The sequence below is a fragment of the Centroberyx gerrardi genome, chromosome 8 (assembly GCF_048128805.1).
Source record: "Centroberyx gerrardi isolate f3 chromosome 8, fCenGer3.hap1.cur.20231027, whole genome shotgun sequence".
NCBI lineage: Eukaryota > Metazoa > Chordata > Actinopteri > Beryciformes > Berycidae > Centroberyx > Centroberyx gerrardi.
The window spans coordinates 32,943,948-32,958,947 of NC_136004.1; the positions used below are offsets into that span (position 1 = coordinate 32,943,948).

The 15,000-nt window shown below is 40.7% G+C and overlaps 1 protein-coding gene across 1 annotated transcript in view; it reads right to left on the reverse strand.

The window, feature by feature from the left end:
- Positions 1–5,808: 5,808 nt before the first annotated feature.
- LOC139928853 (dematin-like) overlaps positions 5,809–15,000 on the reverse strand; it is a 42,227-nt gene continuing 33,035 nt past the window's right edge. The window contains exons 13-17 of the mRNA XM_078285046.1: positions 14,879–14,921; positions 14,664–14,671; positions 14,389–14,445; positions 13,727–13,807; positions 5,809–13,559 (exon numbers count right to left, since the gene is read on the reverse strand). Coding sequence (XP_078141172.1) covers positions 13,446–13,559; positions 13,727–13,807; positions 14,389–14,445; positions 14,664–14,671; positions 14,879–14,921 — 303 coding nt within the window. The 3' untranslated portion in view covers positions 5,809–13,445. The remainder of the gene's footprint in view (positions 13,560–13,726; positions 13,808–14,388; positions 14,446–14,663; positions 14,672–14,878; positions 14,922–15,000) is intronic.

The following is a 15,000-nucleotide window of genomic DNA, read 5'->3' on the forward strand; positions in this document are numbered from 1 at the left end:
TGTTTTTGTGTCTGTGTTAGTGTGTGTTGAGAGAGCTGCTATCTGACCATCAACACTACATCCTGTCTCTGGCTTTGATGCTGTAGAATGCACACACACACACACACACACACACACACACACACACAGACTGTATTTAAGCTCATGTACGTTGCTGTATGGGTTTTATCTGTAGCTTGTGTGTCTGGAAACAGATTCTTAACCTCAATGGGACGAACTGCTTACAGTTTTTTACGATTGCTAGCAACCTTTTATCAGTTCTGTAGTCACATTTTCATAACTCTTAACACAGTTAGCACAACATCGGTCTGTTGCGGGCCGTACCATTAACACATTTATTGTTCCTTTGACACAAAATGCATTCAGTGAACACATTTTAAAAACTCTTGAATTTCCTTTACACACAAGCTCAACCAAGACCAAAACTATGGATTTTTACTGCCAAATGTACAAATGCTTGCACACTGTATGTCAGAACAGATAACCTCATGTTCTAAACCTAACTTATAGGCTACAGTTGAAGTGAACAGCAGTTCACATTGTATATTGAAACACAAATATATGTCCTATATTTTTTTATTGCTACTACGTAAGAAACAGCTGATTGAAGTTATGCAAATAGACCAATCACAGCTGAACACTGCCAGGGGTGGATAAGGCACGCCAAAAGATACTTCCCATGGTGCATAGCCAGAGAAAATATAAGGAGTGATGTGGACGAGAACATGTGGCCAAATGCAGAAGACCGGGTAGATTAGAAAAGGACTGTGTATTTTTCTTTTTTTTTCTTCTGTGCCTTTCTCTTTTTGTATATTTTATTTTTACACAACTGTAACCAGCAGCTATACTGCAGATTTTTGTTGATCTCTTGAAGTAATTTCCTATTGCAAATACTGTAAAGCCTTTACTGCAGCAATTCTGTCACTTATTCCTTTTTCATATACTGTACATTCTATAAAGTAAAGATGAGTCATTCACTTTTGATACAGAATGTTTGCAAAAAAGAAGATAAAAATGCACATTTACTACACTCAACAAAAGAAAAATGTAGAGTGACTTCAAAAGAAACTGCAGTGCGAAAAACAATTGATTATCAATATACTGTCTATTGTATAAGGGTAGAACTGACACATGTAAAGTGATGCATGTTCTGTAATACCATCTGCTGTTAGTATGTTGTATGTCATTGTGCTGCGATTGACTAAATGTTCCTGTTGGAAGAAAACATGTGCTAGAGTTTTGAAAGAATTATTTGATTTTGAGACATGTTTGCAGTGTTTTGGTAGAGTTAGTGTATTTTGACAAAGTATTCTTGCATTTTGAAAATTAGTGTTGGTGTTTAGTTTACAATATGTGATTTTGAGCATAAAATTAACTGTTTTGCCAACTGTGTGTTGTAGGTGAGTTGGTGTGTGAAGAGTTTAGAAAAAGTATTATAAGTATTGAAAAACGCTTGCTAGCGATCGTAAAAAACTGTAAATAAAGATTAGAGAAAATAAAATAGAGACACATATGTACACACACACACACACACACACACACACACACACACACACACACACACACACACACACACACAATGAATGAGGTCCACTGTCCACTTGAGTGACGGACAGACAGCTCAGTCATTCTGTTGTGATTTCAGCATGACAACAACAACAATAACAGCATCAACAACAGCTACAACAGTAACAACAACATAACAAAACAACAACAACACTAACAACAACAACAACAGCATCCACAACTACAACAACTACAGCAACACCAACAACAATCAACACAAACATCAATAACAACCACAACAACAACGTCAACAACAACCACAACTACAAAACTACGACTAAATCACCATGAACAACACAACAATCAGCACAATAACATCAGAAACAAACACCACATCGACTACTAAAACAACAAAAAGCACATCAACAACAACAACAAAAACCACAACAACAACAACAAAAACACAGAGGGACAGAAACCATCTAAAGAGAGAGAGAGAGAGAGAGAGAGAGAGAGAGAGAGGCTATAGAATAACTGGGTGAAGTTAAAAAGAAGATACCATGTGTGCCTGCCTGAGGGAGTGTGTGGTGTGTGTGTGTGTGTGTGTGTGTGTGTGTGCGTGTGTGTACGTGTGTGTGTGTGTGAGGTGTGTGTGTGTGTGTGTGTGTGTGTGTGTGTGTCAGCCATGCCAGTGATTTGAGCCGCTTTACTGTGAAAACCGAACCTTCAAATTAGCTGAAGGATGGGATTCCTCCTCAACTCTGCTCCGTGTGTGTGTGCGTGTGTGAGTGTGTGTGTGTGTGCGTGTGTGTGTGTGTGTGTGTGTAGGGTGGAGAGCAGCAGCCCTCTGTGGTTGAGCTGCTTTCCCTTTCATCCTCTAGATGGTAAATATAGGAGGAGAAACACTTTTACTTTACTGACACACAAGCTGCTTTATCATCTCACACTGCTTTACTACCTTATATTACTGGATGAATGAATGAATGAATGAATGAATGAATGAATGAATGAAAATGTATGACATCACAAGACATCAAAAACACAACAACACTAACTAAAAAAACGAACTATAAACTAGGTAAGTCATGTAAATGTATTTCTCCTCTCCCTGTATCTACCATCTGGAGGATAAAATAAACTTAAAATAAACTACATTTAACTTTATTTAACTTTACACTTTGACCACTAACCAGCTACAGTGGTTTATTAGCAGCTTTATGAGTTAATAGTCAATGTAAGGTAATAAGAGAAAAATGAAAAATCGTTGGTTCGGAGAAAAACTTTATAGACACACACACACACACACACACACACACACACACACAGTTTAAACAGTCTAGCCAGTCCCTGAGGAGGAGAGGAAGGAAAGATGACGGAGGAAGAGGAGAGGAGAGGAAGAGGGGGGTCGTTCCAATTGCTGTTCTCCTGTTAAACTATACTGTGATAAAGACTTCAGCTGCTCTCACACTGGATGATGGATTACTAACTACAGCTGATGATAGATGATATTTCATTTTAATAAAGGCTTTACAGTTTCATCTCCAACCTGCTGCTGCCTGTCTCCATGATGGAGGAACATGTAGAACTGTGTGTTAGTTAATAAAGTGTAAATCTGTAGAACTGTGTGTTAGTTAATAAAGTGTAAATCTGTAGAACTGTGTGTTAGTTAATAAAGTGTAAATCTGTAGAACTGTGTGTTAGTTAATAAAGTGTAAATCTGTAGAACTGTGTGTTAGTTAATAAAGTGTAAATCTGTAGAACTGTGTGTTAGTTAATAAAGTGTAAATCTGTAGAACTGTGTGTTAGTTAATAAAGTGTAAATCTGTAGAACTGTGTGTTAGTTAATAAAGTGTAAATCTGTAGAACTGTGTGTTAGTTAATAAAGTGTAAATCTGTAGAACTGTGTGTTAGTTAATAAAGTGTAAATCTGTAGAACTGTGTGTTAGTTAATAAAGTGTAATTCTGTAGAACTGTGTGTTAGTTAATAAAGTGTAAATCTGTAGAACTGTGTGTTAGTTAATAAAGTGTAATTCTGTAGAACTGTGTGTTAGTTAATAAAGTGTAAATCTGTAGAACTGTCTGTTAGTTAATAAAGTGTAAATCTGTAGAACTGTGTGTTAGTTAATAAAGTGTAAATCTGTAGAACTGTGTGTTAGTTAATAAAGTGTAATTCTGTAGAACTGTCTGTTAGTTAATAAAGTGTAATTCTGTAGAACTGTCTGTTAGTTAATAAAGTGTAAATCTGTAGAACTGTGTGTTAGTTAATAAAGTGTAAATCTGTAGAACTGTCTGTTAGTTAATAAAGTGTAAATCTGTAGAACTGTGTGTTAGTTAATAAAGTGTAAATCTGTATGAAGCAGCTAGAAGCAGAGAGCAGCTGAGTCAGCTTGTTGTGGTGTGGCTGTAGATCCATTCAGTAACGTTCTCAGTAAAAGTGAATAGTGTGATAAGGTGGATTTGGTTACTGTGACACAGTAAACTGTCTTGTCTTTAGCCCTAGTCTCTACTCCAAAACACTCTGAGTTGTAGCTTGAGAAGAGTCAGCTCAGTTAACCTGAACAAACTGTTAGCTAGCTAACTAGCCGGCAAACACACCGATGTTAATGTGAACACGCTAACGCTAGCTACTGCTAGATACGTTAGCTAGTGTGCTAATCAGATGTGTTAACAACAAGACAGTGATGTTAGCTGACCAGATACTATGGTTAGCTAGCTAACAAGCTGACATTATCTAAACACTAAATCAATCAGATGGATCAGTGATGAAATGATCAGTTCAGTCAGAAACAGACAGAAATTAGGACCTCCAAGATGGCCACCGGGGAGGTAAGCTATTGCAATTTTAGTAGGCCTACTGTAAAATATATTGCACCATTTATAAGTAATAATGTAATAATGTGATGTTAATTATCATGTAAAACACTGTAATGTTCCTATAATATTCCTATAGGGACCTACAGTGTGTCTGTGGTACTGGATATTAACTTTACAATGGCTTTATTGTACTTTATGGTATTTTTTAAGTTCCTGTGGTATCACTATAATATTCCTATAATATTCCTATAATATTCCTATAATATTCCTATCAGTGAGTTTATAGTGACCTTGTTTTACTGTATTGTATTTTTTTTCTGTAATTTCTGTTTTATTATCTTTACTTACCTGTTTTATCTTTCTCTTTCTTTCTTTCTTTCTTTCTTTTTAATGTCATTGTATGAGTTGATGTCATTTTACCTGACAAATTCTGTATTTTTTGTGTTTCATGTGAAGCACATTGAATTTGCCTTGTGTATGAAATGTGTCTTGTCGATATCTGTGTGTTCACATGCTCTTATCTTCTTACTATTTCATCTCTGTGTCTTGTCTGTAAAGCATGTTGGACTGCTGGTATGAACTGAGCTGTATAGATCACATTTGACTTGACTTGACTATAATCCCTATAGTTGTGTGTTGTGTATAAAGTGCTGCTGGAGGACACAGTACCTTTCTGTTTGTCCATGTCTGTTCCTGCTGCCGGGCTTCAGTCCATCACCCACAACACTGCTGCTGCATCCAGAACACAAAACTGAACAAAAACAGATGAAAACAGATTTCCTCCTCTTTTATCTCCTGTAACCTCTCTCTTCTCCCTCTCTCTTCTGTCTTCTCCCTCTCTCTTCTGTCTTCTCCGTCTCTCTTCTCTCTTCTCCGTCTCTTCTTTCTGTGTGAAGTTGTTTCTGCTCTGACAGCAGAAAGTCGGACTGAACAGTAGAAAGTCCTGCCTCTGTTCTCCATGACATAAACACATGGGAGGAGAGAGAGGAGGGTCTTAACTCACTACTGTGTGTGTGTGTGTGTGTGTGTGTGTGTGTGTGTGTGTGTGCGTGCGTGTGTGTGTGTGTGTGTGTGTTGGGTGGGGAGAGAGAGAGAGAGAGAGAGAGACAGAGGGGGAAACTATTGTATCACAGCTATGGGTTGAAATAGACTTCAATAAGATAGTAGACAATAGAGAGATAGAGTAGAGAAAGATTGGAGAAAGGAGAAGAGAGGGAGAGAAAGAAAGAAAGAGAGAGAAAAAGAGAAATCAGTTTCAAGATGCACATAGAGCAGAACAGATCTCCTTGTTTTTCTCATTATTGTCCCGTTAATATCTATTTATATTTATATATGTGTGTGTCCACTGGCAGAGTAAGAGAGAGCAGTGATGGAAACAGAATCAGTCTCATGAAACCTGGTCTGTGATGTGAGCTGAGAACACGCTGCTGTCCCGTGTGTGTTCTCAGGATCAAACTCACTTTTAAAAACAGAAACTTCCTCCTCAAACCAAATAAAAACTCTTTTTATTGTAACTCATGGTTAATCATCCACATCACCATTCATCTGTTACATCACCTGCATTCAAATATGAAAACAACAACAACAACAACAATAATATTAATATGAATCTGTGTTCATTCAGTGGCTGTTCAGCTCTCTATCAAACATTATGTACAGCAGCAGAACGAGTCGCTTTCAACACGTCTGACCTGGAGTCAGTCGAGTCAGCTGAGTCAGTCGAGTCAGTCGAGTCAGCTGAGACAGTCGAGTCAGTCGAGTCAGTCGAGTCAGTCAGCCGAGTCAGTCGAGTCAGTCGAGTCAGCTGAGTCAGCCGAGTCAGTCAGCCGAGTCAGTCGAGTCAGTCAGTCGAGTCAGTCGAGTCAGCCGAGTCAGTCAGTCGAGTCAGTCGAGTCAGTCGAGTCAGCTGAGTCAGCCGAGTCAGTCGAGTCAGCTGAGTCAGCCGAGTCAGTCGAGTCAGTCAAGTCAGTCAGTCGAGTCAGTCGAGTCAGTCGAGTCAGCTGAGTCAGCCGAGTCAGTCGAGTCAGTCGAGTCAGTCAGTCGAGTCAGTCGAGTCAGTCGAGTCGAGTCAGTCGAGTCAGTCAGTCGAGTCAGTCGAGTCAGTCGAGTCAGCTGAGTCAGCCGAGTCAGTCGAGTCAGTCGAGTCAGTCAGCCGAGTCAGTCGAGTCAGTCAGTCGAGTCAGTCGAGTCAGTCGAGTCAGTCGAGTCAGTCGAGTCAGCCGAGTCAGTCGAGTCAGTCAGTCGAGTCAGTCGAGTCAGCCGAGTCAGTCAGTCGAGTCAGTCGAGTCAGTCGAGTCAGCTGAGTCAGCCGAGTCAGTCGAGTCAGCTGAGTCAGCCGAGTCAGTCGAGTCAGTCAAGTCAGTCAGTCGAGTCAGTCGAGTCAGTCGAGTCAGCTGAGTCAGCCGAGTCAGTCGAGTCAGTCGAGTCAGTCAGTCGAGTCAGTCGAGTCAGTCGAGTCGAGTCAGTCGAGTCAGTCAGTCGAGTCAGTCGAGTCAGTCGAGTCAGCCGAGTCAGTCGAGTCAGTCGAGTCAGTCAGCCGAGTCAGTCGAGTCAGTCAGTCGAGTCAGTCAGCCGAGTCAGTCGGTTGAGTCAGTCGAGTCAGTCGAGTCAGTCGGTCGAGTCAGTCGAGTCAGTCAGTCAAGTCAGTCGAGTCAGTCGAGTCAGTCAGTCGAGTCAGCCGAGTCAGTCGAGTCAGTCAGTCGAGTCAGTCAGTCGAGTCAGTCGAGTCAGTCAGTCGAGTCAGCCGAGTCAGCCGAGTCAGTCGAGTCAGTCAGCCGAGTCAGTCGAGTCAGTCAAGTCAGTCAGCCGAGTCAGTCAAGTCAGTCAGTCGAGTCAGTCGAGTCAGTCAGTCGAGTCAGTCAGCCGAGTCAGTCGAGTCAGTCGAGTCAGTCAGCCGAGTCAGCCGAGCCACGGGGAGTTGAATCTCTTTCTTCATGTTTATTAAAACTATCAGTCTGAACAAGTGGAACACCGAAATTCGGTCGGAGGAAACTTATGATGGAACGAAGAAAATAAAATGTTTACTAATAATTGTAAATAGGCGAAAAAAAGTTTAAGATTCACTTAAAAACAATTCAGCAGCAGGACTAGTTTTTTATATATTGTCAGAATCTGCTTTGTCGGCGTTCCTTTATGTGCTAGAAGTGATTTTCAGACTGTTCCTCTACCGGAGCAACAGATCACAGAATCACTGATTTTGGGGTTTTATCATGGAGGAAGAGACACGACCCAAGATACTACCAGAGCTACACTGAGCTTTAAATCAGAAGTGTGACATCAGCATGACATCAGCATGACATCACACATGCTGCAGGTCAAACTGAATTGAAGATGTAATGTGAGTCTTCAGACGTGTTGAGAGGACGAACTGCAGGTAGAAACAATCCGATAAAAACAGAAAAAACACTTCAAAATGTACAAAAGAAAGAAAAGAAAAAGAAAAAAAAAACACTGAACAATCTTTGTGTCATCATGGTGTCACAGCAAACCACTTCCTGTTTCTAACCACGCACAACCAATCAGAACAAAGCAGTAATCAGCTTACAGAATCATTCCCGAACAAAAGAAAAGAGAAAAAAGAAAATCATCTCAAAGTAAAGTGACCGATGCTCGCTCACCCAGCTTACAAACGTCACATTTTGTCCTGTTTATTTTTTTGTTTTTTGTTTTTTGTTTTTTTTCACTTCCACAGATACAGAAAGCGCGTGGCGAGGCAGAGATGGCTGTGTGACGCAGGATGCAGCGGTGACGTGGTGTTCAGGTCGGTGATCCATCGCTAACTGACATCACTTTACCATCAATCATTAGCACATTCATTTATTAAAGGATAAGTTCATTGATTTAGTTCATCTATATAACTCCTCTCTTCCTCCTGTAGCTCTTGGACCCACAGACAGTATTGTCTGTAGCTGTTGGACCCACAGACAGTATTGTCTGTAGCTGTTGGACCCACAGACAGTCTTGTCTGTAGCTGTTGGACCCACAGACAGTATTGTCTGTAGCTGTTGGACCCACAGACAGTCTTGTCTCCAGTCAGCTGTCAGTTGCTCCGCTGCCTCTTGCTGCAACAACGAGTCCAAACTGTTTGTCAGAATATCTCCAGAAAGCCGTCTGTGTCTCCACAGGAGAGAGGAAACAGACTCAGTTCCTCCGTTACGCAACTTTCACTAATCAGGAAATCACAGAACTATTTTTCTCTGCGCAGCACAGAGCGCTGTGGGGTGAAAGGCGGTTCCCGGCGGAGCGATCCGGTTCCGGACGGTCGGGTCGGATCGTAAACGGTAGAGTTCGGTAGGAGATGATCCGCCGAGGGGAAACGGTCGGTGCCGCCGCTTTCCGGGCCGCCGAGAGAAACACGTCGGTCGCTCTCCGGATCGTTTTCACAAACGGCTTTTCTGGAGATATTCTGACAAACAGTTTGGACTCTGAACACTGGCAGAAAATTTCGACCTCGTCCTTCAAAAACTCACATCAGTCGAACCCTAAGAGACACAATCTGGACTTTAGGTACATTCACAGTTGCTCTTGAAGTAATCGTCTGAATTAAGTTCTTGAAGGTGGGAAATACGTTTTTTGGAACTTTCTTATTGTTTCATAACTGTAACTACATCCTGCTTTACTCCGGTGTTTCCAAACAGAAACCGACATTTTCCAGCCTCATAATCCACGTCCGACTCAGCTGTCACACCGTCAGTCCTCCTATCAAACACTCACACAGTAGAAAAACGTCTTCCATCCAATAAATCACTATGTAAACAAAGCCAGGAGTGGAACTCAGTCCTCCAGCAGGGAGACACACCGCGCCTTTAACCATGTTCTGGTTAAACATGTTGGCATTTTCCACAAATCCATGAGTGTTAGGGAGAGAACACATGACGAGTCCAATTATCAAACGCTAAATAATCCAGTTATCAATATAAAACTCATTACCTGAAGTTCATCGATCAATATCTGTCAAATCTAAAGGATTCAGTGCGTGAAGTGTTTTCATTTTGTCAGGAATTAAGTTGCTTTCTACTTTTCATTTCTTTGCTACCAATCATTTTATAAGAATAGGTGTCATGGGGGGGGGGGCAGGAAGCAACAGGGCTGATGGGAAATGTAGTCTTAATGTGGAGAAACACTAGAACTAACAATACTACTGCTGTGAGAGAGAGGAGAGCCATCAGCTCCAACATGGACTCATTTGTTTATGGTAATTCTACCAAGGCAGCAATATTAATTTCACTGCAGTAAATTGATCTTTAAAAATGTATTGCACCTTTAAATGGTGAAGAGGTCAATTTTGGAATGAACTGCTGTGTTACTTTTCAGCACATTTGTTAAAGGTGTTAAAGAAGAAGAAGATGCTCCCATAGTTATCTTTGTTGGTTTTTTTGTTGTTTCTAAAAGTGCAAAAAAATTATAAAAACTTAAATGACAAAAAGGTGTTAAAGAAATTAAATATTAATATCTTCTGTTCCAGTGTAGATCCATCACCCGTTTCTATGGAGATTAGATGGTTATGATGTTGGTGTATATTCATATTATATATATGATGATGGTACTGGAATTGTTATTGATAAATTGTAGCTTAATTTGCATTATGATGAAGACTGTTCATCAGTTCAGTTCAGTTCAGTTCAGTTCAGTTCAGTTCAGTTCAGTTCAGTTCCCTTACTGTCCCATGGGATGAAGTCTGGTTTAAGCGTCGGTGCTGTGCTGATCGGAGATGAACGGATCTCCAGAGATTTCCCATGATGCCACAGTCCTCTCACAGTTCAGAAACGTAAACCTCAGCCTCCGTCACAAGTCCTGTAGAGATCTTTTCGTCCTCCATCATCATCCAAACTTCTCTGATAGTGAAAATGTGTCTGTGTTGTTGTTTTTTCTTAACATTCATATATAATATATATATATTTTTTTTATTTTACGTTTTGATTTTCAATAACAACATGCCACTTCTCTATCTAGGTTATAAAATAGCTGCACATCATTTGGTCACTAAGCAACACTAGCCGACGCTAAATGTCTAAAACCTGCTGATTGGAGGAACCAGAGCCGCACAGACAGAGGGGTCAGACTCTGTGTGAGAGGCTCCGGGTTTAAAACTATTATTATTGTTCTTCTATACGCTGGAAATCTCTCTGGTGCTTCAGAAGTGCGTGTTTCTATATATGTGTGTGTGTGTGTGTGTGTGTGTGTGTGTGTGTGTGTGTGTGTGTACTAAGAAGAAGAAACAGGGCAGTGGCCAGTGCTGGACTAGGAAGAAGAAACAAAGAGGAGACAGGTTCATCACAGCCAATGGGAGCTGGGCTTCAACCCATGATGCATGGTGGGAAGTTATGACGTCTGAGGATATGATGCAGTTTGATTGATTCCATATTTATTGTAGAATTGATCAATACACACTGGTCGTCTATAGGAAGCCCTTAACTTGATCTGATTCTAATGAGACATTCTGATCAGATTCCACACTAAGTATTCATGGATATAATACTGTTATCAATATTATTATTATCCTCCTTCAGTGGAGAGTTTTAGTGTCCCATGATGGTCTCATTTCAACGACTCAAACAATACATTTCACTTTGAAATTTTTTTTCCATCCAAGAAATTGATTCAAAAACCTGACTGATTCTTCGATGTCTTCGTTTCTGTTTCTGTAGAAGAAGAACTGACATCATCAGATCTCAGTTGGACTCGCTAAATGTGGAAACGTAGCCTATTCTCCCACCTGTTTATAAAAATATTTTTGAAAACTCAATAAAAATATTACTGAAAAAAACAAAACAACATGTTGGTTGAACCCTAAAGTACGTGGCTGTTTGTCTCAGTAGGACAGTAAAGCAGCAGGCTAACTCATTAGCTGTATCTGGTATGTTAGCGTTAGCCATGTTAGCGTTAGCCATGTTAGCGCAGACAGCCATAGGTGTTACACGCTGGTATGAGCAAACAGTGTAATAATTATTAATTTTCTGGATTCAAAATCACTCAGCACTGTTTCATTAACAACTGACGGATGTTTTTGAAAATGTTAGCATCATGAATGTGAGCGGGAGTCTGTCAGTTTTTATTGGTGTGATGTTGTTCCCATCAGTTCTGACTGTGATGAAAACGTCTCGTCCTCCTTCACCACTAAGTGCTGGAAAAAATGTTCTCACTACGACATCATAGCTGGCTAAGCCAATAGGATTACTCCTTAAACTCAAGGTTGGAGCAGCCAACAGGCCTCCTCCTCTTCCTTTGTGTTGATAATGAATCAGCGAACACAAAGCTGACTCCAGCAGGATGTCGACTGCAGCTGGAAGCTCAGTAATAAAATACTATAGATCCTCAAACTGAGTAAATCTCGTCCGGCTCACTGGAATATATTTGTGTCATGAGGAAACCCACCAGCTTCAGCTTTAGAGAGCAGGATGAAAACCTTCCTCCATCTTGTTTCCTGTGAAGGAAGGGAGCCAACATGGCTGCCAGTCAGTCTCACTCAGAGGGTTCAGAAGTTTAATCTGTTGTCTGAAAACCTTTTAACGCTGATATGAGTGGGATTTAAATTTAAAATTTGTAGGTATTTAACTGCTGCTGTAATCCAGAGAGACAGAGAGGGTCAACAGTAGAACCAACTTCAATTCCCACATTACCCATTATTACTTTCAGGGCCGCATGTTAACCACATGTTAACCACATGTTAACCACATGTTAACCAATATAATAGTAATGTATTATTTTCTAACATCCACAGTCATCAATGTGAAAATTTGCCTGCTTATATCATTTCCTGCAAAGTTACTTACTGAACCCCTAAATGTCTAAAAATATAAAATGAAAAAAGTCTCTTAATTTGTCCAGTTCTAAAAATGGTTTATATCTGTGTGTATTTCTTACTGAACCCAATAAGTCCTGCTAGCTGCAAGCTAACAAGCTAGCTTCCCATTGCTTTGAAAGAGGAATGGTGACGATGCTAGCAAGCTGTTTTCCGGTAAATAAACACACTAATAAAATAAAACCTTTTCACAACTCTGTGGAAAGTGAATGGTGAAGAAAAACAACGGGCTAATTTAAATGTTGGTGATCTAGGAACTGAAGCTTATTCTACTGTAGATCACTAGGGATTACATTGTCAGCTAAATTTATTATCATGTGTATTTTCTTAGATTTTTCTCCTACTTTTGCTTTTTGTCTTGTGAAATACTGTGAAAAATAGTTTTCAGCCTCTCTGACGATCAAATGAAACAGCCTGAGAGGGGAAGTCGTCCTCTGCAGCCTGCGAGTTTCTTCATTTTCTGGATCACGAGCTGAAAAGGTTGAGAACCGCTGAGCTAAATGACTAAAACCTGAACGCAGATAAAACCTGGAACACTGGAAGCAGACGAACGCTGAGCAGGAAAATCCTTCTAGAAACCCACAGAGCCGCCTGACAACATGATGTCATCGCGAAATATCGTGAAATGAAACTCTGAAACTCAGATTTACGTTCTGCGGACACGACTTTCCTCCACCATGAACTGGATTCTGTGACAAAAACATGAACTGGACGTTTTCAGCTGCAGGTCGGCTAACGGTTCAGTTTAGGAACTAAAACGACTCGGTTCAGGTCAGTGAAAGACTTTGGTCGCTAAAAATTTAAATTTGACTCATGGTAGAAATTTCTTTCGTACAAGCTGGGAACTGAAGTCGGACTCATCTCCCACCCTGAGCCGCTTAATGTGACTGCTGCCTGTTTACAGTCGTGTCTCCTTCAGGGAACCGTTTCCTGCTGGGAAAACGGAATTGTATCACTTTACATGCCTCCGACACGTCATTTGGTGTTAACAAGTCAAGCTCATTTCACGGTATTTGTGTGAGATCAGGTTGTTTTGCCGCTCTACCCTTTTTAACAGTAGAGTTTAGATGTGCAGGGGAAATAGTTTAAGAAAACCTCTCTGTGACTCGCTGCCTGGCCAAGAGGCGACACGATGTTTAAGAAACTTCCTCTGAACGTCTGGAGTTGAGTCGTAACGAGCAGAGTGACCCGCTGTGCCGCTGATATGCTGAAAACGAAGCAGAACCGACAATGACGACTTGTTCGGAGTATCTGGTTTCGGGATCGCCCCGGTGTGGCGATCCGGGAAGAGCGGGGGATTGTGGGGGATGTAGTCCTGGGGCCGTCAGAAGAGAGAGACCTTCTTCTTCAGGTTGTTCCTCTTCCAGAGAGAGAGGCGGTTGAACTCCTCGATGGGCATCCCAAACAGACTGAGGAACTGCTCAGGGGAGAGGTGTCTCTGGGGGGGGGGGGGGGGGGAGAGAGACGGGGAGAGAGTTACAGTACAGTGAAAAACATCCATCTTAGCAGGTCATTTAATCTAGTATCTAATTTTCTTGCAGCAAGTGTCTTACTCTGTCTTCTTCCAAGAAATGTACTTGAATTATTAATATTGAAGCCTGTTACCTCCAGTCTGGTCCGGTCGACTTCAGGAGGCAGTCTGCTTCTTCCTCTGTGAGTCACCACCAACATCTCATAGGGGAAGATCTACAGAGACAAACAACCAATCAATTAATCAATCAACCAATCAACCAACCAATCAACCAACCAGCCAATCAACCAGTCAATCAACCAGTCAACCAACTGGTCAGTCAGTCAGACAAACAGACAGACAACAACAGGTATCATAAGATAATACTTTATTGTCCGTTGTCACGGAAACCAGAATAAGAAGTAATAATGAATTATATACTATTAATTTAAAGAGCAAGTGATTATTATAGCAAAATACATTACAAATACATGTTACTTGAACAAGTAGTATTTGTTCAAGTAACATTTATTTGTTTCCAGAATCAAATTAAATTGTTAAAAGCGGCTATTAAACAGTCAAATCTTTCAAAGTCAAATCATTACCAGAATTGGAAGTACCAATGAATTACATAATATTAATTTATAGAGTAACTTATTGTTATTAGATACTACATAAAGCAGGTAATAATACTTTAGTTACTTACTAGATACAAGTAATATGAAGATACTTTCAAATATTTACGTTATAAATGCCAAGAAAATGTTGGACTTCTTGCTCAAAACTGTTTGCATTTTGACAACAGCTCTGCTGTTACCTTCTGCTCCAACATGCTGGGCAGAGAGTTTCCTCTGTCCATCCTGGAGTCTCCGTTCTGCACCGCACACACACACACACACACACACACACACACACACACACACACACACACATACGTATGCAAATATGCATGCATACACACACACACACACACGAAGAAGTCAACACATCGCACATCATTACTGTGACTCATACAGCCACTGATCACTGATCAATCATCTTTAAGTTGTAAATAATTTTTACGTGAAGTTGGTGAAAACATTTAGACTTTACCTGAAGACCTGCAGAGAGAGAGAGAGAGAGACAGAGAGAGAGAGAGAGAGACAGAGAGAGAGAGAGAGAATGAGAGAGAGAGGTTATACCACAGTTATACAGTAAATCTGATAAATATTAATTCCAATATTTCAGTATAAATAGAGTTAAACAGTAGAAATCTGGTTGCCTTCTGTTTAATATTCAGAACATTTTCATCTAATTTCTCTTCATACCTGCAGATCCTTTATCAGAGGAGCTGAACTCTGCTGACTGGAGCTGGAGACACACACACACACACACACACACACACACACATACACACACACACACACACACACACACACACACACACACA